The sequence below is a fragment of the Durio zibethinus genome, chromosome 8, assembly GCF_047325235.1.
Source record: "Durio zibethinus cultivar Kanyao isolate XHJ-2024 chromosome 8, ASM4732523v1, whole genome shotgun sequence".
In the NCBI taxonomy this organism is placed as follows: Eukaryota; Viridiplantae; Streptophyta; class Magnoliopsida; order Malvales; family Malvaceae; genus Durio; species Durio zibethinus.
The window spans coordinates 24,526,424-24,554,023 of record NC_143169.1 but is presented as its reverse complement, the minus strand read 5'-3'; the positions used below and the strand labels follow the sequence as shown (position 1 = coordinate 24,554,023).

Genomic DNA, 27,600 nt, shown 5'->3' with positions numbered 1-27,600 from the left:
AAAGCAGCAAAATGTATAGCTGCTGCAGGTTAGGCTAGGTGGAGAGTAAGCTGATAACAATCACTGGAATCCGGTGGCTCCCCAGGAAACAGACTGTGCATTTTACTGCCCAGCAGCAAATGCTTCAACGGGAAATGTCTTTGTGACACCAGCGAGCCTCTTGAAGTGGATTTTTCCCGTGGGTGGGTCATCCATTACAATCTCATTCACTGGAGGCCACAACATGAGTTCTTTAGCCTTAACTCCCTTGAGCTTCTTGATCCGCCTCTTCTCAACTAAACCAGTAATTTCAGTGTCATAGCTGACCAGCTTGCTGATCAACTTGAAGTTGTGTTCAACCTTCTTTTGCACGATCCACATGTAGCCAGTATTCCTTACGAAACCAACTTCAATCACATTTTCAAGAGGGAGAAGTCCCGCTGGGAGCCCAAACTCTTGGAGAAGAGCAATCGCCATTTTCATTCCCTCATCACGGCCTTTCTTGATAATTCCACCCTCCTTCTCTGCCATTGCCAAAGGAGATTTCTGAGCTATTTACTTTTCAAATCTTTGTGCAACTGCTTAAAGTTGTGACCTTATACATGAAGTAACGAGATTATTTATACGGATTGCATGCACACTTATGACAATTAAAAGGGAAATCGAGGTTAGCATCATTGTGTTAGCCACCTGACGGGCTTTCCGCATAAAACCGGCCGCTAACGTTATTAAGTATCTAAACAATTTTGGCTGCCAGCCTGCCACTTTTGTTTGCACTACACCCACAAGTTAATCACATGTACACTTAATAACGTCATTCGATGTTTCATTTGTGTGTTGAAAGATAGCTCAAACGGCATGGGAATTATTGGGAATTCAACCTATTAATAACTATTGTTCATAGCTTTAGGGTGAAAAATAGTTTCAAGAATTTTTGTATGTCCCGGTTGCGTATTCGTTTTTGTTTATCCTGTATTGCTTGATCTACATCGTTTTGGCTTGTTATTGTCCAGGTTCTTTTTTGCATTTTAGCCATTAGCAGAGGAATTGTGTTCTTGCAAACAAAAACTGTATGGCCTGCCTGCATTCATAAATCAGGTTCCTAGTTCCAAAACAGAGGAGGGAAGGGGAGTGGATAAAAAATGAAGCTTGAACCTTCCCAAATGACGATAATTAAAAGAGTATAGCAATATATAGAAAACTTAACAAAGCAGAGATCAGTCAGTATCCAGTACAATCCAAGACTATCGTAATCATGTAGAAAATGCAGAGTGTTTCTCATGAACAGAACAAACAAATCAAGACATTATTGAACATTTACCCATTTGATTTTCTTTTTTACATTTAAAGTACCGAATTCAAGCAATTAAAAAAGCCTTCCTAATTGATCAAACTCATCAATTACCTTCCTAACTCAATGGCCATGGCATTGAAGATGTCGATGGCCATGGCATTGAAGATGTTAATGACATTGTTGGAGGCTTTTTATAGGGAATCTAAGATGAACAGGTAAGAAGAGAAAGGAGCTGATGAAAGAAAGCTTAAACCGAAAGGAACAACGAAAAAAAAAACCCAGAACAGAGGAAGGAGATGGCCTTTCTTGACTCTTGAGATGATGGCATCAACAGCAAACAGAGTTGAAGGAGGGTTGCAACACAAACAGAGGAAGAGGGAGAAAGAAAGACTCGGATGCAGAACTTTGACCATTCAATCTCTCACCTTTCCACTTCCATGTTGGACAACCTATCCACATGGAATGCCACATGTGCACCGTTAATACCATATCATCTTTCCGTTACTAACTCTGTTTGAAACTTAACGTCAGGATTGACTTCGTTACATTTTATAACGTTTAGTACTAAAATAATAAACTTCAAACGTATAGTTCTGAAAGTTATAATTTTGAAAAAGTTTAGCACAAAAAGTGTAATTATCCCTATTAAACTTAACTGAGATTGTAGACCATACATTGGGAAAGCCACGGTTTGAATCCACCTGGAAAAGTATATACAAAAAGAAGATATGCAGGGTAGAAAGAAGCAAATTTCTGTGATGTTTTCCTGAAAGTGATTTTTCTTTGCCCGTCGCATACGCTTTTAGTTTAATTGGTCAGAAGTTCACGTTCAGATTACGTATGTTTCTCTTTCTTCGTAACTGCCAAAACCCACTTTCCCGAGAAAATATCATCACCTCTTTGGCTCTTTGCTTAAAGTCGGTATCAATAATACTAGTAAACTCTTTAACCTCTTTCTATTTTGCATTTAAAAGTACCACTGCATCTTTCTCCACTACCAACACTTTCAGCTTAGCATAAAAAATGTTATATACTCATAAATCTAATTGATTTTTTCTCACATTAATTTTTTTTAATTTTAATTTAAAATTTAATTCAATCAATTTATATAACTACTTTTAAAATATAAAATTTAGTTAGTCTAAAGTTTAAATCTTTATACTTATATTTTATTTTCTTATTGTTATAGAACGAATTTAAATTTTTAATTCGTTGAATGTTATTTTTAAAAATAATTATATATATCAATTGAATAAAATTTTAAATTTATGTATATTTTTATACATCCAGAGGCGTTATCGTTCGTTATCGTTTACCTAACCTTAATCGAAATTTGCTACTGTTAAACTAAACTAGCGCAGACATTTGGTACTGAATAACTGTCGTTGTCGAATGTAAATTACTCAACACCTTCGGTAGCAAAATCGAAACTTCAATGATGTATACTTATAATCAGACAGGTTGACGTTACGACCAATTCATGTTGGAGTTGTTAACTTGTTCTTCTCGTGCATGTGTGGCAATGATTAATTTAACAAAATTTCCATGCAGGCTTGTAAGCAACAAATTATATCCTAAGTATCTGATGATCTACTGGATTAAGGAAAGTTATGAAAGGATTCCAACTTTGGACTTACATTTTTATGACCGTTAAATCTAGGGTCAGTAATTCAATTTATTTTCGATGAATTTTGATTCGATCTTATGAGTTAAATTTTTTTTTTTTTAAATTTAAGTTTCGGGTTGGATCGGGTCAGGTAAAGTTAAAAAAATAGTCGGGTTCGAGTTTTGAGTAAATTCGATCCGATATTATATAAAAAATTATTTTTTAATTAATTAATTAATTTTTTATTTATATATATATTTATATAATGATATTTTTAAATATTTTATATTTTAAAATAATATTTTATATTTAAAAAATATATATTTTATTAATTTTAAATCGGATCGGGTACGATTTATATAATATCGGATCGATATCGAATTTAAATATGAAAAAACAAAAAAATTTTTAAATAAAATCAAATTTAAATTTAATAACATATAAAATCGGATCGAGTTCAGAGCGGATTTTAGCCCTAGTTAAATCTTTATGTTCTTGATGTATTAATTTGCCAACAAATTAATCATTACTTAACTCGGTTTGGTTTGCTTGCTAGATTGGCAATCATAATGGCAACAAATATACGCGGAGGGATTTTCCCAAGATACCATTTTGACTACTGTTTTCTTTCAATTTTTAAAGCAAAATTATAAGCTCCTTTTCAATTTCGAAGCAGCTGCTAGGCCCTTTCCCTCGAAATCTGTCGTAAGCTTTGTCGCTAATAAGCAGCTTGACGTGGGGACTGTTTTCTATTTCTCATCTACTAATGTGTTAGATCTTATCCCTCTTGAGTCTTGACCTTCCACTATATATACAAGTGCCATTGCATGCTTCTCATCAATCCCTCAGCTTCAATTCAAAAGAGAAAGATTAAGAATTTCTAATTAATCCCTCAAAATGGCGGTTAGTTTAGAACTCTGCCTCTCTCTTGGTCTGCATGCATGCCCATTTACAGTTTCTTTTCGTATCATAACACATTTCCAGAGAATCACTTTGACACCCTCCTATACTTTTGATAATTTGATGGTTTCAAATCTGTTTCATAAGAGAGAGGTTTATCAAACATTAACATGGTTTTTTTTTTTTTTCTCCTGCAGATAATAGAAATGAGAGTAAGTATGGATTGCGAGGGCTGCGTGACCAAAATAAGGAAGGCTCTCAGAAAACTCAAGGGCATGTTCAACTTTCATGGCGTTTCATATTTTCTTTCTACTTAAACGTTTCTTTGTTTGTCATCTTCATGCATAATATTACACTGGTTATATGGCTTTGTAAGCTTCTTGAAGCTTTAGAAGATTAGTGTTGATGGCTTAATTTTGTGTGTGTAATTTCTTTCAGGAGTAGACAATGTGTACATAGACAGGGACAAGCAAAAGGTGACAGTAATGGGTTGGGCAGCGTCAGACCATAAAAAGATCCTGAAAAAAGTTAGGAAAACTGGGAAAAGAGCAGAGCTGTGGCAATATCCATTCAACTCTGAGAACCAATTTTACTACAATTACTATCAAAGGCAACCCATGATTAACTACTATGCAACTGGGCGTTCATCATCCTACAACTACTATGAGCATGGCTATGATGGTCATGATCATGGTTACTATCAGCCACCGCCGTACTCAACTCTGGTTTATCAGCAAGCCAGCTCTATCTTCAGTGATGAAAATCCCCTTGCTTGCTCCATTATGTGAGCTATATATGCGTACGTGCAAATAAAGATATCTTTAAGCATATGTGCTTACTTTTTCTTCACTTCTGTCTTCTAATAATTGTATCAATTTTGTGTCCGTCGAAGAATTTCCTTGTGCCTTCCGCTTGTATTTGTTTAAGTTCGCTTGGCGTTTTGTACGTGTTCGGAAAAGGATTATACCAAGCTTTTAAAGTAAATTTGTAAAATTTTTATTGAAAAAATTAAAAAAAAATTAAAATAAAAAATTCAAATCGATATGCTTTGTTACATAAATTAAATATGTAAAATTTGAAATTTAAAAAAAATAATATATTCTTTAAATATATATACTTTTATTAAAATTTTTAACAAACTTTTTTCATTAAGTATTATTTAAATTTAAATTATAAATAATATTGGATATTTTTAATATAAAATTTATGAATCTTATTTAAAAAATAAAATTTTAAAATTTAAATCTTGATTTGAATTAAAAATCACTCACGATAAAATAAAATACAGGAGCAAATCGCATTATTTTAGTGCTTGGATAATAAAATTTATAACAAGCTAAAATTATTAATTTTTAAATATACATCAATAAAATTAATATTTGATAAAAAATAATTTAATAATTTTTAATAAGTTATTAATTTTATAAATATTAAATAATTTAAAATTTTTATTATATATTATTTTTAATTTAATATATATAATAATTTTTTTCTTACAATTTATTTCATCATCATAATTATTTTAATATTTAAATACATATATCTTCGTTACAACAATTAATTTCCTTAATATCACCATCTTTAATTTCATCCCAATCAATTTCTTTTTCCCGTTCAAATAAGGCCTTAAATTCGCGTAAATGATGTCTTCGGCTTCTTGATAAAGTGATTGAGAAGAAGGTTTTAAAGACGCCTGTGAAAAAACAAAAACCGCGTATATGCTGACCTGTCACCATCGGTTGCCTTCCCTTACAAACTTCTAAAAAACAACACTCCCCAAGCAAACAATTACGCTCCAAACTCCTTAAAACGACCTCGTTACATTGCCTAATTTAATGAAGAGTGTAAACCACGGTCCCAATCTCGTGTGGGTCATTGACATTCAAGGTCGGCCAGTCTTGTCTTGTCCCCTCTTACTCCATTTAGTTCTCGACACCTCCAACCCCCCAAAAAAACCATCTTCTGTCCCGCTTCTAAAAAATACTTTCTTAATCAGCCATGGAATTCTCCGATGAACGTGAAAACCTCGTTTACATAGCCAAGCTCGCCGAACAAGCCGAGCGCTTCGAAGGTCCGACCTACCCAAACAAGGCCTTAAACTTTTTTATTTTTTTGCTTTAGCATTTTAAACTGTGGAATTTTTTGTTGCAGACATGGTGGTTGCTATGAAAAAACTAGCGGAGCTTGATGTGGAACTGACCGTAGAGGAAAGAAACCTATTCTCAGTCGGGTACAAAAACGTGATCGGAGCTCGAAGAGCATCGTGGAGGATCTTATCTTTAATTGAGCAAAAGGAAGAAACCAAAGGGAATGAGCAAAATGTTAAGCAAATAAAAGGGTATAGGGAGAAAGTGGAATTGGAGTTGTCCAATATTTGTAAAGATATTATGAGTGTGATCAATGAGCATCTCATTCCTTCTTGCTTGGGAGGAGAGTCTACTGTGTTTTATTATAAAATGTGAGTATCTTTTTTGTTTTTTCCTTTCCGTTGATTGGTTATGTGGGGGGTTTTCCTGATGTTCTCTTTGGGGGTCTATTTGGTTGCAGGAAAGGGGATTATTATAGGTATTTGGCGGAGTTTAAGGTTGGTGATGAGAGGAAAGAGGCTGCTGATCAGTCCATGAAAGCATATCAGGCAAGTTTATTATGGTTCACTTATGTTTAATGAAGAATTTGGACTTATCAACTGTTGGTTGATTTATGGAGATGTAAAGAGGTTGGTTGTTAGATGTACATTTTTTACTTATGAATTTTTGGTTGGTTGTTGTATGTTCCTCAAACTTTTGGCAGTCAAGACTATGTTTGTGGATAAGACAGAGGTGGAGTTCCTTAGGAGAAGTTTGTTGGGCTCCTCAATGCAATCAGGCCATGTATTAAAATTATTGATTCCACATCCTGGCATCCTAATTTTTTAACTTCAACTCCCAATGTTGAGTCTGCAATTTTAACACATGGCATGATTTTATTAAGAAGCCTAATGAACTTTGAATAAGGAATTTCTCTGAAGTTTTACCCATATTTGATATAATTTTTGTCTTTATTTCATTGCTTCCCACCTTATATTCATGAATCAAATGTCATAAAGGGGAATTTGAATAAAAAGTCTCTTTCCATTGCCGTTTTCTTCTAAGGAAGCAATCTGCAATTTTAACACATGGCTTAATGAACTTCACATAAGGAATTTCACTGAAGTTTTACCTATGTTTGAGATAGTTTGTCTTTATTTCATTTCTTCTCATCCTACATTGATGAATCATATGTCATAAAGGACGGGGAGTTTGAATAAAAAGTCTCTTCTCATTGCCCTTTTCTTCTAAAGCTGCTAATTCTAGCACGTCTTTTTTCCCGACTTTGAGATTATTGCCATATTTGTGCTGGCTACTGCAATTATATTTGTTTGATTCCTTCTGCTGAGCTTGTGAATATAAGTTGTTTACCTTGTGTTATGAAATCTTAAGATGGCTAAAAACACTTTTCAGATGTCTGTTTTATTATCATGCCAAAGTTGAGGGTTGTTATGTTATTTGTTTGCAGTCAGCAACTACTACAGCTGAAGCTGAGATGGCTCCTACACATCCAATCCGGTTAGGTTTGGTGTTGAACTTCTCTGTCTTTTATTATGAAATTATGAACTCTCCTGAAAGGTATGTATGCTTTTTCTATGTATCAACTTTTTAGTTGAGCTATTTTCGATAATTTTGAAATGTTACATGTCACATGTTAAACTTCAACACCAGGGCCTGTCACCTTGCTAAGCAAGCTTTTGATGAAGCTATCTCAGAGTTGGATACTTTGAGTGAGGAGTCTTACAAAGATAGCACATTGATTATGCAGCTCTTGAGGGACAACCTTTCTTTATGGACTTCTGACATCCCAGAGAGTGGAGGTAACTTTTAGATACATTAGAGAATGGTTTAACAAGAATTTTCTCTTAATGTCACTTTTAAGCATTCAAATGGCTATGTGAGAAGTATCTTATCCCTCTCCCAAATCTGCAATTTAAAACTTTTTATTAAAACTGATATCCTTGGAATATTTCACCTTTTTTGTGTGTAATACAGTGGACAATGCCTCTCCTAATTCTGCAATTTGAAACTTTTTATTAACATTGATATTTCTGGAATTTTTCACCTTTTTGTTTGTGTAATACCGTTGACAATTTTGACTACACATTGCCAATTATAATCCAACTCTATTGATTATTGCTAGATATGGTTTATAAAATACCATATAATATTATTTTTGCTTCAATATTTGAAGTCTGTTAGTTAGATTCATGGCTTTTTTCTTTTTTAGTTTTGCTATAAATAATTTCAAATGTGTTAGTTGATGGTGAGTTTTTGGAATGGAAAGTGAAATAAGTGTGACAGCACATTACATCAAGCATTCAAGGTGAAAGTTTTTGTGTGATAATCAAATTGGAGCTAGATTTTGGTTTGTTCAGATGTACAAGTGCAATTGATATTGGAGAAAAGGCAGTTTATCAGTCATTAAGATAGAACTAGTTATATAAGTTATTAAGGATTTAGTGCTTGTTTTGTTTCTAGTAATTCATGGTATGCCACAAACTATAGTTGATTAGGGTTTCAAGAATCGCCAGTGAGTGAGCTTTTGTTACTATATCTGTGATCTGGTTTTCTTGTTACTTGAAATTGGTACATAACATTGTCATGTATTTGTTTCGCTGCAGAAGAAGCTCCAAAGCTTGGTGCTGGTAAAGCTGGCGAAGGGGAGGAATGAAGCTAAGAAATGAAAAGTTCCAATATTAAAAAAGAAAAAAGGAATGAACTAAAATTTCGTAACTTGCAGTTTTCTTTTATTTTTATCTAATAATTTTTGTTTATGTTTTTGTAGTTTTGTTAACAGTGGCTTGGGACCTGTTTCATGAATGGAAGTAGTACCTCTGTAACTCTAGGTCCTAGGAGTTAACCAGTTTTCAAACGAGATTCAACTGTCTTCAATGTCTTATTAGTATCTGGGTGTATTAGCTACGATTGTTTGATGCTTTGACTGTGGAGTGCCAATTGCATTTTACATTTTCTACAGCCTCTCTTTTACATCCTCCCCCTCATGATAATGATTTTGTATTAGCAATCATTTTTGTGCAATCCAAGCACGAAAATGTCTCAGAACAACATCTAAATGACCGACGGTAGCAATGGTTGGTCATCTTTATGTTGATATAATCTTTTATGGCTACCATTGAAGAGCCTAAATGCTTAATGAGTTTTAATCGTATACTAGCTTTTGGTTGAAGAGGAACAATGCTGCTTGGAACTTGGAAGTAGGTGATTTTTTCTTCTCTTCCTTGGGGACTTGAACTTGGGTGTTTTTTTTTTTAAAGTAAAATTTGATAATCATCTAAGTTATTGTCTCCAAAATCAACAAAACATTCTTGTTAATGTTCTAGTCATAGGATATACCCATGTAATTTCTTGGTTGAGAAAAAAATGGGGGAGAGGTTAAGGAGGATCTCTGACGAATTCACATCATGGGATTGGAATAATCAGTGAATGAGGAACCGTCAGAGAAATGGAGATAAAAACGGGTCTAAATATTTGTTCTACAAACAAGGGAGAAATAGCAAAATCCCCCGCAGAAACTCAACCGGTAGCCTTTAGCCTTTACCCCTTATAAAAGAACAGCCTCTCTTGGTTCGATATTGTTTATGTTTGACATCAAATCTCCATTCTAAACCAAAATACAGAGAAAAAAAAGAAAGGTATAATGGCAACATCTCTCAAGGCTGTCTTCTTCCTTGCCTCGGCTCTTTGCTTCTTGTACCTCCTCGGCATTGCTCATGCCGAAGCTCCCGAGCACTTCTTCGTGGAGGGAAAGGTTTACTGTGACAACTGCCGCGTCCAGTTTGTAACCCGGATCAGCAAGTACATGGCAGGTAAACCCACAATATTTTTTTCTCTGGGATTAATTTAATCGCAATCTTTTTTCATTTGAAGTTTCAACAAATTGTGAGGTTTCTTACGGCGCAAGGTAACCGCATTGGTGTGGTGTGTAAACAGGAGCAAAAGTGCGATTGGAGTGCAAAGACCGTGAAGGTGGGCAGCTGACCTACGCCGTAGATGGTGAGACCGACGCGTCGGGGAGCTACCATCTTAAGGTGGAGGGAGACCATGAGGAGGAGGTCTGCGAGGTTGCACTCGTAGAATCAAGCGACCCTGAATGCGCTGAGATCAACAAGGAAAATTACCTTAGGAAGGGTGCTCGGATTGTCCTCACCAAAGACACTGGCATAAGCTCGGATCGTCGCAGTGCCAACCCTCTTGGATTCATGGTAAAGGATCGTCTGCCTGAGTGCACTGAAGTCCTCAGAGAAATCGGAATCACCGCTGCTGGCTTCGTATAAAGGACATTCATTAATGGCAAAACAAAGTGAAAGTTCATCTGCGTATTCAATAAATTGAGCCCTTTTTTTGACATGTCACATTGGCAATGTCCTCTAGCCTAAGGACAACCCCCTTAGTTATGAAATGAAACTAGTACTCCTATTTATCATAGTTGGTGAGTTTTGCGAGAATAGTTTCCCAAAAAGTCTGCTGTCGTCTTCCCTCGTATATTTATATCTTGCATGTAATGTGCTTATTTGTTAAAAAAAAAACCTTTATTTTTCATGCAATTCACGTGGGATTCTAATAAATAGAAAATTTGCGTAAATCCAAACTTGACAGATTCTATTGAAATCTAGTACCAATAGATCACCTACTCTTCCAAAACCAAGTCTGCTCTACTTTGAGATTGATAGAAACACGGTTTTCCAGCCACCAAGCAAATAAGAAAGATGGGTTATCATAAAGGAGAATAAGGTGATCATGATTCTTTTTTTCTCGGGATTATTAGTACACATGATTGTGCCTAATTTTTGTATATAAATTTGAATAACTTTAACAGATTTGCAGTTCTAGATTAAAAGCATCAAATTCGGTTTTGTTTTTTCCGGCCAGTAAAGTAGCTCTGGAATCGTATACGACGGCTGAAAGGAGTCCTCAAGAAGTATTAAATGCCTTGGACCATCGGTTTTTCATATAAAAACGTCGCTGTAGGAAGCTTTCAAAATTCCAACTGGCCCTTCTTACTCTCTTCCCATTTCAAGAATCCTCTTAACGACACCCCTTGACCCCTTTTTACCCCACTTATTCCCTGCCCTGCATCACCCCTTTTTCCCTTTCTTCAAGACTTCAAAACAATGGCTTTCAAACACAACGAACTGGTGGAGATATGCAAGAAGGAGGAAGGGTTCTGAGGCATTTATTACATGTAACTCTTCTGGCTGCAATAGGAAGAAACAGATACTTGGTACGTTATGAGACTCGTTTCAACACCGATGGATCGAGGCTCCTCACTGAAGCTGTTGACTCGGATGAAGTCAGGCCTTTGCCCCACAAATTTCTTACACCAATTTCGTCGTGTCTGACAGGGTTGACGCCTTTGTCAACCTTGGTTGGAGGGTTGGAACTGTTACGAGAAAAGTTGATCGCAACTACTATGTGAAGTTGGATTGTAATGGGAACGGAGAGCATTGCGCTTTTTATAAAGTTAGGCTTCATCTCTAATGGCAGAACTGCAGTTGGTTCTATCCTGGAAGTGGGTATTTCTACTTGGTTATTAGAATCTTGGAAGTTTCAGTCAACTTTCTTCCTGGAATTTTTGTTCCAAATGCTCTATTAAGTTTCTTTCCAATTCTTTTCATAACGTGTTCTGCATTCATTAGAGTTCTTACCGTTCCTTGCAATTGGGAATTCTTTAGTATGATTGGCTTCTTTTCTGAAATATGCACCCATTCCAACGATACACCAACCACCCACATCAATTAGGGCTTTCCCTTCAATTTCTGGACAACTACTATTAATATGTAAGCTAATTCTGGGATGGCCATCCTGTTTAATTTCATTTCCAGCCCAATCCAACTCAAAATTTGCAGCATTATGGATTTAAACCTGTCAAAACCAAATATCCATGTCTTAGCCATGGGAATAGTTAGTCTAGACTGAAGTTATTGAATGTTGTTAGACATGCCTGTCAATTATAAAAAATTCCCTGCAGTAGGGATTGCTCGTGTTCTTCTCAGAGGATTATGCATAATCACTCCGTTTCCACTGCAATGAGGTATGAAGACTTTTTGTATTTAGTCTAATTTACTCCATTGATTCGTTTTATCGGGTCTCAATGCAATCAAGCAAGCACATCAGCGCAAGATGGTCAGCTTGCAAATGATGGCATCCAAGCAAACACAGATGATCGCGGGGGGGGGGGGCAGCCTAAAAATGAGGGTCACCAACCAAATGCAGGACAAGGAAGAGGCTAGTCTAGAACTCTAGATGCTGCCACTGAATATCTTTTCTTTCTTTTCATTTAGCTTTCAATCCTGACTACCTGACAGACTGAATATAGTAGAACAAAGTACATAGAAAACTTTGCTAATGAGCTTGTTTTGCAGCTTCATGGCACAAAATGGGCTAACTTTCAATAGTTTAGTTATTGGTTTGCAATAGTATCATGTAAGTCATTAGTTGGTGAGATATGAAATCTTTCTAATTCTGATCCTTTGCCACGCTAATTACTTTCAGATGACAGATTAACATAATTATATATACTTCTTTGTTGGTTCATTTTTTTCTTCCGTTGCTTTATCTGAAACATGAAAATCTTGTGGAGATGTTGATAGAGGGAAACAGTACATTCTAACATTCCAAAGTCAATTTCTTCAATAGGCTTGCCCCTTATACTCCAGGGAACTACATCTCAAATTAAGTCTCAGCCTCAATTTGTTTTATTACTCTTGTTATTGTTTACATATATATGCTGTTTTGTTTTCTAATGCCATCAATTGGTCACTTGAATCTACAATTCTAACTATTTTAGTGGTCATTCATTGTATTTAATTACAGATACATGATAAACATCAAAAAGAATGTAGGATTCCGCCAACTGACTTCAGCTCAGATGGCATGAGGCTGCTAGACCAGGGAGGTTGTCAGGTTTAATGCCCTCCCCACAGGTAAGTAAGGTAAGTTTACTGTAGCTAGTGGAGTCGGGTGGGTAAGGAGTAGATTAGAAATTTCAAAAAAGAATGTAGGATTCCATAGATGCACCTGGAAGGAATCTTGTCACAAAGTGTCCTTTTTGAATGAACTTTATTTGACAAAACAGATTTAAAGAACAGTACAGGACTGTGAAGAAAGCCTTATTATGGAATATTATTCTTGTTCTTTCTGAATGTTACATATTCATTCAATGCACTTCTTTAAACGTAAAGATGTCCTAACCAGTTTCGACTAATCAGGAGGAATTTACCTCATATTAAGATTCCTTATCTTGTACCCGAGGCATCTGTTTTTTCTGACTGCAACATCAATTAAATAGTTAATTTCAGCTTCCCAACCCTATCCAGCAATTCAAACAAGCTTCCTTTTGGGTTCAAATGTTCTTGGTAATTACCAATTTATAAGAAGGGATCAAATAAGACGTGTCAGCTATCAAGTCAGCTGAGATGGTGATAGTTTTCGGCATACAGGTGTCTTTTTTGGACTAGCCGTTCATCTTTTCCTTCGGAGAAACAAAGAAAGAAACACCTATAATTATATGTTAAGGTCCATTATCCCAAATTCGATCAATATGAATGAAGAAAGCTATTGTTTTTACTCGAAATTAATTCAAACTCAAAATTAATGTCGAATTTACCTGATGGATATATACAAAACGGTCTTTTTCACAGCCTTGTTTCCTGGTACAATATAAATTTCTTTGATTAAAGACTTAATTACATCAGCAACTCTCCAGAAATCAAAATATGTTGATTTGATCAGATTAAAATTCTTCCAGGCTTTGCTTGGAAAACTCAACGTTATCCAGGAAAGCTGACGTTCCAATTACATTAGCTTGCGTGAGTCATATATCAACCCTTTGTCCGAAGAAAGGATATTTGCCATTCTGTGTTCCATCTTATCCTTCCAATTTAGAGCTCGTGCATGATCAAAGATGATGCTGATAATGATGATTACGCATGCATCCCTTGATCAGCTTGCCGGTGATCTCCAAATTTTGATTGATCAAATTGGATCATGGACTCCTCGGTAGGTTGATTTTGGGCTACTGACATACCACATGACATGAACCCCCATATGATCAGCCAATATCCCTTAAGCTACACATCTAATTAAACCAGACTTACTGATTTTTAACATAATTAATTAATAGTCACATTAAAAGACTAATTGATCAAAGACCAGCCTGTATTTACATTAGTCTATAATCCATACAATTTTTTAATCTTTGTTGAAACTTTTGCAAGCAAAAGAAAAATGAAAAGATAAGAAACACTAACAGCGAAAGATCAATAAGGGTTGACCACCTGAGTAGCTTATCCGCCTCCGTTTTATTGGCAAAACTTGCCGGAAACCACCATTCTCTGCCGCTACATGCCACTCATCTAGCACCTTCCTTTCCAACTCAAATTGGTGCACCCCACTAGACCCATCATACAAGCAACCTTCCGGGAACCCACCAAGATCATGGCCCTGTGGCTTGGCTTTCCGGCGACCAGCCCCCACAGGTACGTTCCGGAGTGCCCCACCCGCAGTCCAGTACCTCTGGCAACCTTTACAGAAATGTCTAGGTTGGTTAACATTGTAGTTATTGAAGTAACAAAATTTTGTCTCCATGCTCTTGCATCTAGGGCATGGTATGATCTTGTCTGGCCTCTTATCCACTGTTGGATGATCATCTTTGTTCTCTTCTTCTTTTACTTGTCTTCCATGCAACATAATTGTTGTCCCAAACAACTTGATCTCTTGCCCTTCTTGGCTAGCCATGATCATTCAGATCCAGAAATAGAGACAAAGATAGAGACAGAGACAGAGACAGAGACAGAGACAGAGACAAAAGAGATAAGAGTTTCTTTGGTTTTGGTCGAAAGGTTGTTCGAGTGGTTATATGTATGGAGAGGAGAGAGTGGGAAAAGGAAAAGTGCTAGAAATGGAAAGAGAAAACAAGCATGTGAAGGGAGTCGCCGCCATCGACAATAACTAAGGTAGGTGGCGTGGAAAAGCTGATGATGAGCTTTTTCTCCACATCATTACTCCACGTCATTAATATTCAAGATATAAAAGTGGGTCCCAGAGAGATAAAGATTTGGTTCTAATGGGGTGTTATTTTTCTACATTCCTATTCAAAAGGGACAAAGAGAGATATAAAGCTAAAATCTTCTAGTAGGGTTTGAAAATCTAGCGTTCTTTTGATTCTTTACTTTTCATTGATTTCTTTTCCTAAGATAATATCAATCCAAGGAAAAGTAAAAATTTCCAAAAGGAAAAAGAGAAAATTCCATTCCACCATTAGTTGCATGAAATGATAGTTGCATGGTAATTTGATAAAGAAAAAAACTATGGAGATTTAACAAACGATAAGAGCTTGGATTTTGATGCTTCATGCATGCTTCTCTCTATTCCATTTTATCTTTTTTTCTTAATATTTAATAATTTTTATATTTTAAAATTATTTTTTTAATTATAAAAAAATTAAAAATTAATATTAAATACATTAAAATAATTTTTTTAAAAAAAAATTATGAAAGTCAATATATGATAAATATTTTAAGACCAAGATAGTGTTATTTTTATCAGGTTTCAATGGATTTTGATGTTAACTTTTTTTTTTTTTTTGAAATTTCTATTTCATCAGTTGCAAATATATTTTTCCAATGGAAAGTAGTTTGAAATGGACTTAGTCTTTATCCCATTCTTTAACAAAGCAATCTCTTTAAATTAATGCAAAAGTAGCCTCATTTCTCTAACCTTTTCCAATTATATAATATAATGTAGACAAAGAAACATTTGTGTATCTTTTCGTTCATTTTATATTGAATTTGAATAATAATATTTTAATTTATTATTTAATAGTTTTTTATATATTAATTTAATATTTGATTATGATAATAATTTTTTTATACTTATAATTTTTTTAAAAAAATTTGCTTTTTCTTTTCATGCTTTCAAAGTCTCTTTTTTAAATAAAAAATTGTAAAGAATTCATAATGATTAAGAAGAAATATATCTTTTATTGGATCAGTTTCTTTTTCTTTTTAGTTTTTTATCTCAAAGGAAATTAAAAAGAACAACATATGAATTTTTTTTTTCTTTTAATACAACTATGTAAGATTATAATAAAAAAAAATTACAGATGAAATGCTCTCCAACTTTTTATCATTTTCAAGTGGTCGGATTCTTTCCTTTCTTATGATGGCAAGGAAAATTTCAGGGATAAGATGGAAAATCATGGATTTTCACCCATTTTGTTGTGGCCTAGTTTTAAGCATATAAAGAGTAGGAGATGGACAAACTGCAAAAGATGCATGTTTCTATTGCAACTTTGATTAGTAAAGTTTATGTAAATCTTTTTTTTCTTTGACCATCACTAACAATAATCAAAAGCTTATGTTAATGAACTTTCTTAATAATGGGAAAGATCCTTTCTATAGAGAAAAATATATTAAAATATCAATAACTTATGATGACAAATTCACAATTAATAATAAAAATAATCATCTTTATTTATTTTTTTACATTGTTAATTGTGTGATTATGGATTTCACATTTTTACTTCTTTATGACATTAAAATTATCGGTTAAAGTTATCGATAAATATAAAATTAAGATATGGTTTTGTCTTTAATTAAAAAAATAAATTATGAAATCTCTTTTTATTTCATATAAAAGAGGTCGGTTTTAAATAATAAAAATAATTATAAATATTAAAATTTGAATCTTATTAAACTCATTTAATATAATCTTTAAAAATTATTATATGAATCAATTATAAAGTTTTTTTTTTCTCAGATTTGCAGCTGGACTTTAGGGTCTCGGTGCTGTGCCATGTGGTTCATGTATCGATATCCGACTACTAAAATAAAAAAGAAAAAATAAATTAAGTTGCTAATGGAACTTTAGTTTTCCAAATAGATAAAAATTAGGCAATATTAATTAGGTAAACACGTGTAAAGCTCATCAATTTGTTTCTATAGAGGAAAATGTTTGTCCCCAAATATTAAATTTCTGATCTGATCACTCGCTTTATATAAATTCACTGAAAAAAAAAATCCAAAACAAATATGTTGACCTTTCTGGATTTAAAAAAGTCTTTGCAAATGTGTTTATCACGTGTATTTTGAATTTGGGTGTGAATTGTCATTTTACCTTTGAATTCTACAAATTTTTTTATGTTTATTTTGAGAATCTAGACTCAATTAATTTGCTGAAATTATTGCAAATAAATATGATATCAATTCACATAAGAAATTGTGGGTTGGGGTTTGAAACCTGTTACGGATAAAATAATCTCGGGGGTTTAGCATTAGGAAGGAGGGCATCCATTTTTGTCAAACTCTTATTCTAATTAAATTTGATTATTTATGTATTTGTATAATAAAAAACATTAAAATTCATAAATTAATGTAAAATATTAAAATTTATGTATACTATTTTATATAAAGATTATGTATCAAAATTCGTATCGATATAAAAATATAAATTTTATTTTTTATAAAATATTTTTTAATTTTATTAATCTCATATATAATTATTAATAAAATTTTAAATCATATCATTTTTTTATTTTTTTATATATCATATTTATATTATATCATCATATCGTATTTTAAAAAATTTGATTTAATTCAAGTTTTGAGTTCTTATCAAAATGCAAATTAAAAGGTATTATAAAAAAAGAGGAAAACCCAATATTCTATCCATTCGCCTTTTTGTCTCGAACACACTTTCTCGGCTTAGTTTAAGGCTTTCTTGTGAAGATTAAAACAAAAAACAAAGATTTTAGATTAGAAAAAAGATGACTTGAATCTCACAACTAAATTGAAATTTTCTATGTCAAACGCACCGAAGTAAAATGGTTATTCAAACCCAAGCTAGTGGCTACTCATCCAAGCAATGAGCCGGGCACTTCCTCTGTGTTTGCTGCCGTTGAAAATTGCCTTAAAATGACACTTTTAAGGAAGACAGACAGGCAATTGCAAATATGATTCACCGCTGCAAAAACTAAAGATATTCATTCTCGGTTAGTTTAATTTCGGATCAAATTATTTAAAATTAAATTAATCTTATTTTATTTTTATTAATTAAATCAAATTTATTAATTTTAAAATTAATTAATCAAATTTAATTCAATCAATTTGATTAATTTTTTTGATTAATTAATAATAAATATATTTAATTTAAATTATATTTTAAACCTTTAATTTTTTATATTTTAAATAAACTAAATAAAATTACCGAACATAACATTCAAATATCAAAATATTATGTTAAAACCTCTAACAACTTATAAAATAAAATTATCCATTTCATATATTTTTTATTTTATATTCTAAAATCATTTTTGTTATCCGATCAAAATTAATTTGATAATTGATCGATTAATCAAATTAAATTAATTCGATCAATTAAAACCAAATTATGTACACCCTAGCAAAAACTGGCGAGATCCTTGCTCTAGAGATGACCGGAGACTCCACCGTTTCCTTCTAGTCAACGGCCAGAAAAAGATGCCATCTTAGATTAAAGAATTCATATTTATCATGTTGCATTGTAATTTCTGAAACTCAAGTTTTTTGCCCTGTTTTAATTATCATATTCTCATTCATTATGCATGAATCATTGCCTCAATGTTGTAACTTACATCACGACTCATCTAAATACCTCTTCGGAACATTAACTACTCAAGAAATGAATGCAAATAATTGCTACAAAATACAGGATGAGCCCCACTAACTAATTACAAGAAGAAACAAGCATTATGCACATGTCAAACAGCCTCACCCAAATTTAAAAACTCGAGACTGAGAGAATTTACTTTCATTACCGTATTAAAAAATGATCAAGTGTCACTCCAGTTATCATCATCTCCACCATCATCACTCCCAACAGCCTGAACGAGTTTTGTAATTGTTAATCTGACAGTGTGATTCATAAGCGAACAAATGGAAAAAAAAAAAAAAAAAAAAAAAGATAAGAAAGCAAAAAGGTAAAAGGAAAATTCCAAACCTGGCGGACTGCATTTGCTTTCTGCAAAATTGCGTTGACTCTAACATTCGCAGTGGGAACAGATTTAACAGTTGGTCTTGCAATGACTGTGGGTCTTGGGTTGAAAGACTGAAATGACAAAGAATAAAAATCTAGTGAATGAATTATACTCCATTTTATCACAATAGCCATCTATTCTACAGGATACATGAGACCACACATTTAAATATTGGTAACTCATAATTGAAAGCAATGAAACAAGATTCAATTTCTAGCACATGAAGATATCATAGCAGTATCAACATATTCACAATCAGAGAGGAATATAAGACATGCTCAAACTACACCAATAGACTCCAGCTTATTCCTATACCAAAGGCACTTCTTTTTGTTTCCTCCTTTCTATAGAAGAAAGAGAAAGGAAGAGAGGTAGGAAACTCCTATATCTCAAAAACTGATCCTTAAGGCAGATCAAGTCAGTGTCTTTAAATTCCAAAAGCATTCACAAATAAGCCATGAAATGATCAATGATATTTTAGAAGTATTTAAATGGCGATTTTTTTACTTTTGTTTCCATTCCTTTTCAGAATTTGATCAAAGAAATTGTTTCTTCAAGCAGTAGAAATTCTCATCTTTAAAGGTACATCAATTAAGGACACATTATTCGTTTGGGGTGATGGAGAGCAATATATCAAGAAAGAAATGACTACTCACTTTATTTCTGATCTGAAGCAAGAAATCTTCCTTTTCATCCACTCCCCTGACACTACTGAGCTGGTTTGCCTCTTTCGGACCATTCAACTTCTCTTGGCCCACCTTCTGCATGCATAAAATATTGATGATTTATTTACAAGCAGTTTCCACTTCACAACATTTTCAATGTGATTTCTTTTAGAAAAAAAAAAAAAAAAGAAACAGATTAATAAAACTGCTAATGTACCACCTTCTCCGGCTTTAATGCAATTGCCTCATCCTTAATTTGTTGATGATTAACAGAGGGTGGCTTAGGCTTCTTAGTGACTGTAGATCCAAAAAGTTTCAGATCAAGCTCATGTCCTAGTGACTCTAATAAAGCATGCTGTAGTTCTTCAGCCTCACCCAAGCAGGGTTTTGAAACCCACCATTGTGCAGGAGGTGTTGCTGGAGGTAATGGTGTGAGCTTCTTAGAATTTTGCAATTCTAGCTGGTTCTTTTTATCAGAATTGCTTTTGGTTTCATCAGGTTGTACAGGGTTAATGGCATCAAAACTTGGGAGATCAAGGGAGAGAGGTAGAGATGGTTCTGCACCAGTCCCAGGAACTACAGTTTTATTTCCCCCATTAACATGGATACCATTATTGATGGATTCCCCTACTTGTAAAGAGCTTGAAACAGATTCCATTAATGACAATCTGCCTAATGCATCATATAGCTTAGGATCCTCAAGGGCTTCACCAGATTCCCACTGCTCAGAATTTGACCCAGAGCAATGACTAAGACAATCATCCGACGTACAAGTGGATGATCTGCAAAAAGTATCATCATCAGAGTCTGAAGCAACATCATGCACTGGAATAGTGGGCACTGGGACCAATTGAAAAGAAGGAAACATGTCCCTAATGCTTTCCTGATAATGATTCCCATCAGGAAATTGCAATCTGAGTTTAGAAGTCTCAAACCCATCAATAGGGTTGAAAGATAGTTTCATATGTTCAAGTGGAGGAGAAGAAGTAAGTGAATTTACAGGAGATCCATTTCGAGTCCGCTCATTGAAGGTTGCCCAAGGGATTTTCTCATATGATATGCTCTGGTGCCCATTCCTCTGCTCCAATACCCCAGTTTTTATAGAAGGGGCTGGTTCTGATTCATCATCATGGCCAACCAGCACCTTTCTGTGAAAACCATTTACAAGTAAGTTATGATCAAGTCCAAACATCCTGGATGAGTTGTCATCATTCTCCCCATCAGATTCAATAGATGTAGCTTTGACATTAGGATTGACGGCAAGGTTGTTTCCATGTGAGAATGAAGTGTTTAGGCTCAACTCAAAACCATCAGGACAATTATTACAATGAAAATTAATAGGTTTTTCAAGGTTGGCATCTAAATCAGTTATTGGAAGGTAAGTTTTCTCACAACATGAACCTGGAACCTTCTCAGTACTTTCCACATTCTCAACTACTGTACCTGAATTTCCTTTGGTTACATCATGCAAAGCCATAAGAGCTTGATTTGGAGGATCAAATGCTTCACTAGTTTTGGCTGCACCCTGACCTGTAGTTGACACAGCAAAATCAGGAGGTTTTGATGGCAGAAGGCCCAAAAGACCACCATTTGTCCAGAACCCAACTGAATGCATGCCAGAAAATTCATTCTGGGAGTTTTGGGAGTCACTGACGCTGTTTATGATCCTATCACTAGCTGGATCATGCATATCAGAAACTATGGAGCCAGAGGATGATGATGGATGACTGATGACAGATTCTGCTGGTGAATCATTACGAATTTCATCACTCATGCATAAATCAGTGCTGGGTGAATGGTCAGAATCAGAAGATTTGCCAGAGATTTGAGGTATCCGTTCACTTGCAAAATTCTCTGAGGGGACTGGATCAGGTAAGCTCGTGGAGATCCCATTGCTTGAAATACTACTGGATGGGGTAGAGGATTCAATTATAGATAGATGATGGTCTGCATTATCAGCCATAACCACATGCATTCCATCTTCTCTATTCTCATTAACATTGTTAGCATCATCACTTCGTTCCACTTCCCATTTTGTGTGGCACTCAACGTCATTTTCAGAACTTTGCTCCACTTCTTGTTTTGTATGACACTCAATATCTTTTTCAGATTTAGATTCTATTATGTTCTGTGCATCCTTGTAATTGTCCGGTACACTTTCAATTTCGTCTTTTTGGTTCTCAATAGAGCTTGATTGGCGAGCATCCATGTCATCAAATGGGAAAAGCATTTCATCACCATTTCCAAGGTTGGCAGCTACAGTTTCCTGCACATCTACATCAAAGTTCATGTCGGGAACTTCGTCTCTATCCCAATTTCCTGCTTTGGACTCCACTGTTTCTGCCTTTTCATCCCATGTTACACAAGATGAACTTGGGGCAATCTGCTTTTGTGATAAACTATGTGAAAAGTTATCATCTATAACCCAAGTTTTTTCAACAGGAAAATCTAAACTAAGGGTATCAGTTTCTTGCATCAACCTAGAAGACACTTCCTTGGATTCCTGCTCCTCACGTAGCATGGATGAACCTAGATTGAAAACACTTCTGATATCTCCAGAGCCAGTTCTTGAATCAAAAGAATTTGAACACTCCCCCATATCAGATTTCAGTGCCATGTCAACTGTAGATGCAGTTTGAGAGGAAGAAGTTCGCCCATTAACAAGTGGAGAACTAAATTGCATTCTGCATAGTCAGATTTCACATAACTTCGATTAAATCAAACCGTATGCAACACATTAAGTCATATGCAACCGCATATATTTTTGTGTTTTTGTGTTGGTATGCTTGTCTGTAAGAATGAGAGTACACACATGCATTTGTATACATATGCATGTATTACCTGCCACTTTGATTCAATAATGATGCAGCACGTGATAGTTCTCCATTCCTGTGGGACGATCTTCTTTTCTGTCCATTTTTGACAATTTCAATTCAGAAATAATTCCAAATTGAAGAAAATGTACACAATTTAGTTGGAACATGTGCATGAAAAAGTTGTATTTAGATAAAGAGTACCTCAACATCATAGGAGTCCTAGAGGCAAATACATTCCTAGTAATTGTGGAGTGAAGAATTTCATTTGACTAAAAAGTAAACTAGATAATTAATTAATTAACATGAATTGCGAGTCAATAACGAAACCCATTCTGATAATTTATTCAAAAGGTAGATACATGCTTCTCAAAATTGTCAAGATTCTAAGCCTGGATGGTTAATAGAGTAAATGATACCTTGCTGTTACGAGTCTTCATATCTCTTGGGACTTTCTCAGCATCTTCTTCAATGGAGCTACCTGATGCTCTCTTAAAGTAAGCTGGATCTGAATATCTCTTCAAACACGATCCAGGGCCACCGGCATCAAATCTGATTGCAAAGCGGAAGTAAGAATCCAAAACAACATATATCACGAATCCATTACTGGAACATGCTTATCATTGCTAAAAAAGCGGAGCAGATGTAAATAATCGGTACTTGTCAAGCAAGTGCAGATGTGGAAGGTTGCGACAAACTTCATAGGAATCCATAATAAATCGTGGCAGGTCATTGTAGATGAAATGATTTTTCTCATTGCAAATTTGAGGGTGCCACTCGTAACCTGTATGACAACTCTTTTCCATAAAGATTTGAATAGAAAGATAAATAAAATTTGCAGAAGATGATACAAAAATCCGAACTTAAGGTTTGTCTCTTAAGTAAGAAAGCAACAAGACTGTTTTCCATGCATCTTGATTCTTGAACATAAAAGTGTATTATTATGCAATCTACTGCAAGAAAGTAACTAAATATTATATGCAACTAAAAAAGATAAAATTAATAAAGTTCATTTTGAAATACTCCACGATCTATTTAGTCTGAAATCAATGTAAACCTTCCCAACATTTAAATGAATAAAACATGTTTTTTGCATCAAACAGGTTTCCAATGCCGTAGATCTACTTTCAATAGAGTGGTCTCCTTACACGAAAACTGCTTCAAGTGCCAGCAGCAACTGACCACTGCTGCCATGCGATTGACTACAAATGAGGTTCTTCTTGAAATTAAGTTCATATTGACTATTTGAACTTAACAAATAAGATGTCTTTTTGCATTAATGTCATTTATAGCATAGAACTTATGGTTTCTTTCTTGCTGGTACTCAACCCAAATTCGGGCAACAAATGTCAGAAGACCAAAGCATAAAAGCATACAACACAACTAAAACAAACAATATAAAGTAGTATGTAACATATTCATAAATCTCTATTCTCTATAACAGCGAAAACAATGTAAAAGAAGCATTATCTACCAAGAAAATGAGTGGCTTTTCAAGCAAAAAGCATGTACAGAGGCCATACCAGCTGTGTAAGCAAAGTGTATATGACTTGTTTGAGCAAGAACAGCCTTCTCAAGAGAAGGAAGCACAGCTTCAATCCGTTGCACACGAATCATCAATTTATGACTTCTAGAAGCTGTGCTCATTGCTTGCTCTTGTAATCCACGAAAAACCTCTGCTGCAAATCTACAGCATAAAAGCCAAACCACACCAGTTAATTACCGCAGTTAGAATAAATAATCAAAATTTAAAAAGAAAATCATACCTAAAAGCTGAGCAATTAAAGAAGTAAAATCCTAGAATTACAAAGCTTAACGGTCCATAAATCAAAGTCTTTTGCTTTCAATTGCTACTAATTCTTCGAATTTCCTTAGATGCAATTAAACAGAGAAATAATTTGAAATTGTAAAAGCCTATAAAGAGGAAACGTACTCAGCAAGATCGCCTAATTGGCGTAAGATCCCGACAAGACCGGCGACGGCAACGCCGTCAAGAGCAGCTTTAGGATCTTCTCTATTAACTTCCTTGTGAAGCTCCGGTTCACCGAGCCGGTACTCATTCCTCACCTGAGCTCTAACCAGAGGCATTGCCAATATTTCTATCAAAAGTTGAAGAGAAAAAAAAATTATGTACAAATTGCAGCAGCGTAGATATATATTACTACTTTGAATGAATTAAATAAAAAAATTGAAGGAAATTACAAATTAATAAATTATTTTAAGTAGTTTAGAGGAAAAAAGAGTGCGTTTTGAGATTGGAGCAGTGAACTGTTCGAAGAGAGAAGAAGGGAAGACGAAGAAAAGGACATTGCCAACACTGCAAGCCATTCCTTTCCCGAAATCGTTTTGTTTCTTGAAAAGACGGAATTAACCTTGCACTGTCGCGAAATGACTTCTAGTGTCTTGGGTGAAATTACGGGATGGGGCTTTTGTTTAGCACTAATCCCACCATGGGATTAGATTTCTCCAAATATAGTTTAGTAACAAGACGATGAGCAATTCTTGAAAATGATTGATTGGGGGGCTTGGGAGAACAGATTTATTAAGCTATTTGATGGAAGCGACGATCATGAAAAGACCGTGCAACAGTGCAAGTTACCAAAGAGGTGCGGTTCACGAGGAATGGGAGAAGACTGACGACAATCAAAGTGTGGCATATCCTAGGCCAAAGGATTTGCCAGGATGGAGCAAAAGCTGCGCGCCGCCGGTGCTGCCTCCGTGTAAAAGTGGTGCTAACGTGGGTTATCAGGGAGTTGTGAGTAAACGTGCAAATGGTATATTAATATTAATAAATTATTTGAATTTGATTTGATTAAAATTTAAATTTATTATTATTAAATTAAATTTAAATAATTTAATTTATTGATTGAATTGAGTTTGAATATTTATATTTGATTCAAATAATTTATAAATTTAATCAAAATTTTATATTTAAATATATTTTTATTATTTTAATTAATAAAATATTTTAATTTTAATTTTAAATATAAATATAAATAATTAAATTTTTATTCAATATATGAATTGAATTTATTTTTATATATTAATTAAATTTAATTAAATAATTTTAAATAATTTAATTTTGATTAAGAATCAAATTTAAATTAAATATTCGAACCATAAATTAAAAATGGAACTTAAACTTAAATTTCTTATGATATTAATTCGACTCTCTGACTCGATTATATCTTTCATTAGTCGTGTGCCGAGCATTTCACTTGCGGATATAGAGAAGGAGATGGCCCCTTGAAGTCGAATGATTGCAGAGTCAAGTGCAGCAATGACTGCGGGTGCTCGGGGTCCTTCTATAGGTAGGAATCATCAAGTGCTTGTAGGCCATTCATTTATGAATGGTTAATAATGGCGTAAATAAGGTTCGATTAGATTTTTTTTATAATATATAATATTATAAATTTTTAAAATTTGATTTAAATTTAAATTATTTTTTTATAAAATTAACTTGATTGAAATTAAATTTAATTAATTAATTTTTAAATTTTAAATTTTATTTTATATATTAATTTAATAAAATTTTAATATATTTAAATAAATTTATATATAAAATAATTATTTTTATTTTATAAAATTTTAAAATATATATAAAAATTAATTAAAATATATAATTTTATTAGATTTTTTAATTTTTAATATCTTGATATAAAATCTAATCTAAATTTAATATATATATTTAATATTTAAATTTAATTTAAATTAAATAAAAAATAATCCAAACCAAACCAAAAATTATAATTTTAACTCAATTTTTAGTTTTTTCACCCTTTCATTACCGTGAAGGATTGGAGGGGGAGGGAAAGTTTTTCTAGCCAATGTTGAAATTGTCAATTGGATCTACTAAAGTTGGGCTACGAAAGAATATATATAAACCCAGTGAATGGATGTGTCTGCCGTACTTTGCCCACGGAGGTTTAAGCTGGTCCATAACAGCCCACTTAAACATTCAATCACCTAAATTTGAGCGTCCATATATACATTTACTTTCAATCAAGCTGGAAAATGGATGGTAATTCGGAGATAAAAATAAATCTAATATTGTCTTGAAAAATTAGAACATCGTTACTTTTGCATTGCATATACTTAGGGTCCACGACTAGAAGGTGCAGTCGAAGACAATATGAGAAGAGAATGGGCCCATTCACGTGGATTAAAGCAACATTTATATATAAAAAAAAAAATAGTAAAGAAGTGGGAATATCTTATCACTATGTAGGTTAAGGCAATTAAAAGCTGATGCATTCATATAAGTTGGATAAAGTGAATTTGAAATAAATATAATAATTTTAAATACGATATAATAACACGATAAAAAAATATACGAATAAAATATACGAAGATAATATGATTTAAAATTTTAATAAAAAATATATATTTCATATTTTTATGTTAATATAAATTATAATACATAATTTTCATATAAAATATAATATAATTATATAAATTATTAATATTTTATATGATACGAATATATAAATTATCATTTTTAATTTAAAATTTCATGAATTTGTGTGTAATGTGTATCTGATCTCCATGCATTCTCCACTAAGTTGGCCTTTGCTTTTCTTTTGAATGACTATAACACTGCAAATTGACTGTATCATGGCCCCGACAGTCAGGCACTGCTTTGTTCAGGGAGAGCTTACAGACTTGTTTCATGTCAATTATCCTCAATTTGCAAACATGTGTCAAACTCAAATGTCAATCAATCCTCTTCTTAGTCAAGGTAATAAAATTTTCGAAACAAACAGGGTCTTATCACTTGACGAGTTTAGTTTAAAGTGGGTGAGGGAGAGGTTGGGGATTGCCCTCCGTGATTGATAAATTTCTTTGTATTGGCATACAAGTAAAGAGCATATAACAGATTAATAGGCACAAAGGCCTACAAATGCTTATTATATATAGAAAACAGAAGTACCTAAGTGTTATAGGTAGCTGGGAGAAAGGAAATTTTTTGCATAATTATCTGTTTCCCATGTAAGTATGTCCAATAAAGCATCATCAATTTGATTTAGCAATTTAAAATATGCATGATGATATAATATAAGTATGATACGAAAATAAAATATAAATATTATATAATTTAAAATTTTAATAATAATTATATATAAATTTAATAAAATAAAAAATATATATTTTATATTTTTATATCAATATAAATTATAATATATATTTTTTATATAAAATATGATATAAATATATAAATTTTAATATATTATATGATACAAT

General features: G+C 33.5%; 6 protein-coding genes and 1 pseudogene across 13 annotated transcripts; 4 read left to right on the top strand and 3 right to left on the bottom strand.

The window, feature by feature from the left end:
* Positions 1-52: 52 nt before the first annotated feature.
* On the bottom strand, positions 53-2,010 carry LOC111278475 (uncharacterized). Its single transcript, XM_089764901.1, has one exon. The coding sequence runs from the start codon at positions 508-510 to the stop codon at positions 103-105; it is 408 nt and encodes a 135-aa protein (XP_089621027.1). The 5' UTR covers positions 511-2,010; the 3' UTR covers positions 53-102.
* A 1,645-nt stretch (positions 2,011-3,655) lies between these two features.
* On the top strand, positions 3,656-4,673 carry LOC111278147 (heavy metal-associated isoprenylated plant protein 28-like). The gene is made up of 3 exons (XM_089764900.1): positions 3,656-3,782; positions 3,977-4,052; positions 4,218-4,673. The coding sequence occupies exons 1-3, from the start codon at positions 3,777-3,779 to the stop codon at positions 4,565-4,567; spliced, it is 432 nt and encodes a 143-aa protein (XP_089621026.1). The 5' UTR covers positions 3,656-3,776; the 3' UTR covers positions 4,568-4,673.
* A 1,017-nt stretch (positions 4,674-5,690) lies between these two features.
* On the top strand, positions 5,691-8,824 carry LOC111278145 (14-3-3-like protein D). Of its 2 annotated transcripts, none has more exons than XM_022864669.2 (6): positions 5,691-5,850; positions 5,931-6,237; positions 6,327-6,414; positions 7,314-7,423; positions 7,517-7,665; positions 8,470-8,824. In XM_022864669.2, exons 1-6 carry the CDS (start codon positions 5,778-5,780, stop codon positions 8,517-8,519), a joined length of 777 nt encoding a protein of 258 aa, XP_022720404.2. In that variant the 5' UTR covers positions 5,691-5,777; the 3' UTR covers positions 8,520-8,824. The 2 variants fall into 2 exon arrangements, with proteins under 2 accessions (XP_022720404.2, XP_089621025.1); XM_089764899.1 differs by having other exon boundaries at positions 6,327-6,418; positions 7,318-7,423.
* A 139-nt stretch (positions 8,825-8,963) lies between these two features.
* Positions 8,964-10,413, top strand: LOC111278146 (olee1-like protein). Its single transcript, XM_022864671.2, has 3 exons — positions 8,964-9,389; positions 9,487-9,675; positions 9,800-10,413. The coding sequence occupies exons 1-3, from the start codon at positions 9,293-9,295 to the stop codon at positions 10,141-10,143; spliced, it is 630 nt and encodes a 209-aa protein (XP_022720406.2). The 5' UTR covers positions 8,964-9,292; the 3' UTR covers positions 10,144-10,413.
* A 134-nt stretch (positions 10,414-10,547) lies between these two features.
* On the top strand, positions 10,548-11,608 carry LOC149517670 (protein AGENET DOMAIN (AGD)-CONTAINING P1-like; annotated as a pseudogene).
* A 1,838-nt stretch (positions 11,609-13,446) lies between these two features.
* LOC111278619 (dof zinc finger protein DOF1.5-like) lies at positions 13,447-14,793 on the bottom strand. Of its 2 annotated transcripts, none has more exons than XM_022865233.2 (2): positions 14,146-14,793; positions 13,447-13,886 (listed from the first exon to the last, which is right to left on the bottom strand). In XM_022865233.2, the coding sequence occupies exons 1-2, from the start codon at positions 14,609-14,611 to the stop codon at positions 13,792-13,794; spliced, it is 561 nt and encodes a 186-aa protein (XP_022720968.2). In that variant the 5' UTR covers positions 14,612-14,793; the 3' UTR covers positions 13,447-13,791. The 2 variants fall into 2 exon arrangements, with proteins under 2 accessions (XP_022720968.2, XP_022720969.2); XM_022865234.2 differs by having other exon boundaries at positions 13,447-13,883; positions 14,146-14,792.
* A 2,710-nt stretch (positions 14,794-17,503) lies between these two features.
* LOC111278143 (protein SCAR3-like) lies at positions 17,504-25,115 on the bottom strand. Of its 6 annotated transcripts, XM_089764892.1 has the most exons (11): positions 24,959-25,110; positions 24,293-24,458; positions 23,883-24,046; positions 23,020-23,143; positions 22,779-22,911; positions 22,388-22,455; positions 19,767-22,230; positions 19,538-19,642; positions 18,845-18,952; positions 18,663-18,728; positions 17,504-17,839 (listed from the first exon to the last, which is right to left on the bottom strand). In XM_089764892.1, the coding sequence occupies exons 1-10, from the start codon at positions 25,014-25,016 to the stop codon at positions 18,678-18,680; spliced, it is 3,441 nt and encodes a 1,146-aa protein (XP_089621018.1). In that variant the 5' UTR covers positions 25,017-25,110; the 3' UTR covers positions 17,504-17,839; positions 18,663-18,677. The 6 variants fall into 6 exon arrangements, with proteins under 6 accessions (XP_089621018.1, XP_089621020.1, XP_022720402.2 ...); XM_089764894.1 differs by lacking the exon at positions 24,959-25,110 and having other exon boundaries at positions 24,293-24,654; XM_022864667.2 differs by lacking the exon at positions 17,504-17,839 and having other exon boundaries at positions 18,497-18,728; positions 24,732-25,115.
* Between the last annotated feature and the right edge of the window lie 2,485 nt (positions 25,116-27,600).

What these genes read in the sequence shown, in the direction of transcription:
- LOC111278475 (XM_089764901.1), bottom strand. Translation starts at nt 510, where the DNA reads ATGGCAGAGAAGGAGGGTGGAATTATCAAGAAAGGCCGTGATGAGGGA.
- LOC111278147 (XM_089764900.1), top strand. An exon ending in GGCTCTCAGAAAACTCAAGG is followed by an intron (nt 4,053 to 4,217) that starts GCATGTTCAACT and finishes AATTTCTTTCAG; the next exon opens with GAGTAGACAATGTGTACATA.
- LOC111278145 (XM_022864669.2), top strand. Translation starts at nt 5,778, where the DNA reads ATGGAATTCTCCGATGAACGTGAAAACCTCGTTTACATAGCCAAGCTC. An exon ending in AGTCCATGAAAGCATATCAG is followed by an intron (nt 6,415 to 7,313) that starts GCAAGTTTATTA and finishes ATTTGTTTGCAG; the next exon opens with TCAGCAACTACTACAGCTGA. An exon ending in TGACATCCCAGAGAGTGGAG is followed by an intron (nt 7,666 to 8,469) that starts GTAACTTTTAGA and finishes GTTTCGCTGCAG; the next exon opens with AAGAAGCTCCAAAGCTTGGT.
- LOC111278146 (XM_022864671.2), top strand. Translation starts at nt 9,293, where the DNA reads ATGAGGAACCGTCAGAGAAATGGAGATAAAAACGGGTCTAAATATTTG. An exon ending in CCCCCGCAGAAACTCAACCG is followed by an intron (nt 9,390 to 9,486) that starts GTAGCCTTTAGC and finishes ACCAAAATACAG; the next exon opens with AGAAAAAAAAGAAAGGTATA. An exon ending in GATCAGCAAGTACATGGCAG is followed by an intron (nt 9,676 to 9,799) that starts GTAAACCCACAA and finishes GTGTGTAAACAG; the next exon opens with GAGCAAAAGTGCGATTGGAG.
- LOC111278619 (XM_022865233.2), bottom strand. Translation starts at nt 14,611, where the DNA reads ATGATCATGGCTAGCCAAGAAGGGCAAGAGATCAAGTTGTTTGGGACA. An exon ending in GAGGCGGATAAGCTACTCAG is followed by an intron (nt 13,887 to 14,145) that starts GTGGTCAACCCT and finishes GTGGTATGTCAG; the next exon opens with TAGCCCAAAATCAACCTACC.
- LOC111278143 (XM_089764892.1), bottom strand. Translation starts at nt 25,016, where the DNA reads ATGCCACACTTTGATTGTCGTCAGTCTTCTCCCATTCCTCGTGAACCG. An exon ending in CATCTGCACTTGCTTGACAA is followed by an intron (nt 22,912 to 23,019) that starts GTACCGATTATT and finishes CTTTGCAATCAG; the next exon opens with ATTTGATGCCGGTGGCCCTG. An exon ending in TTATTGAATCAAAGTGGCAG is followed by an intron (nt 22,231 to 22,387) that starts GTAATACATGCA and finishes CTGACTATGCAG; the next exon opens with AATGCAATTTAGTTCTCCAC.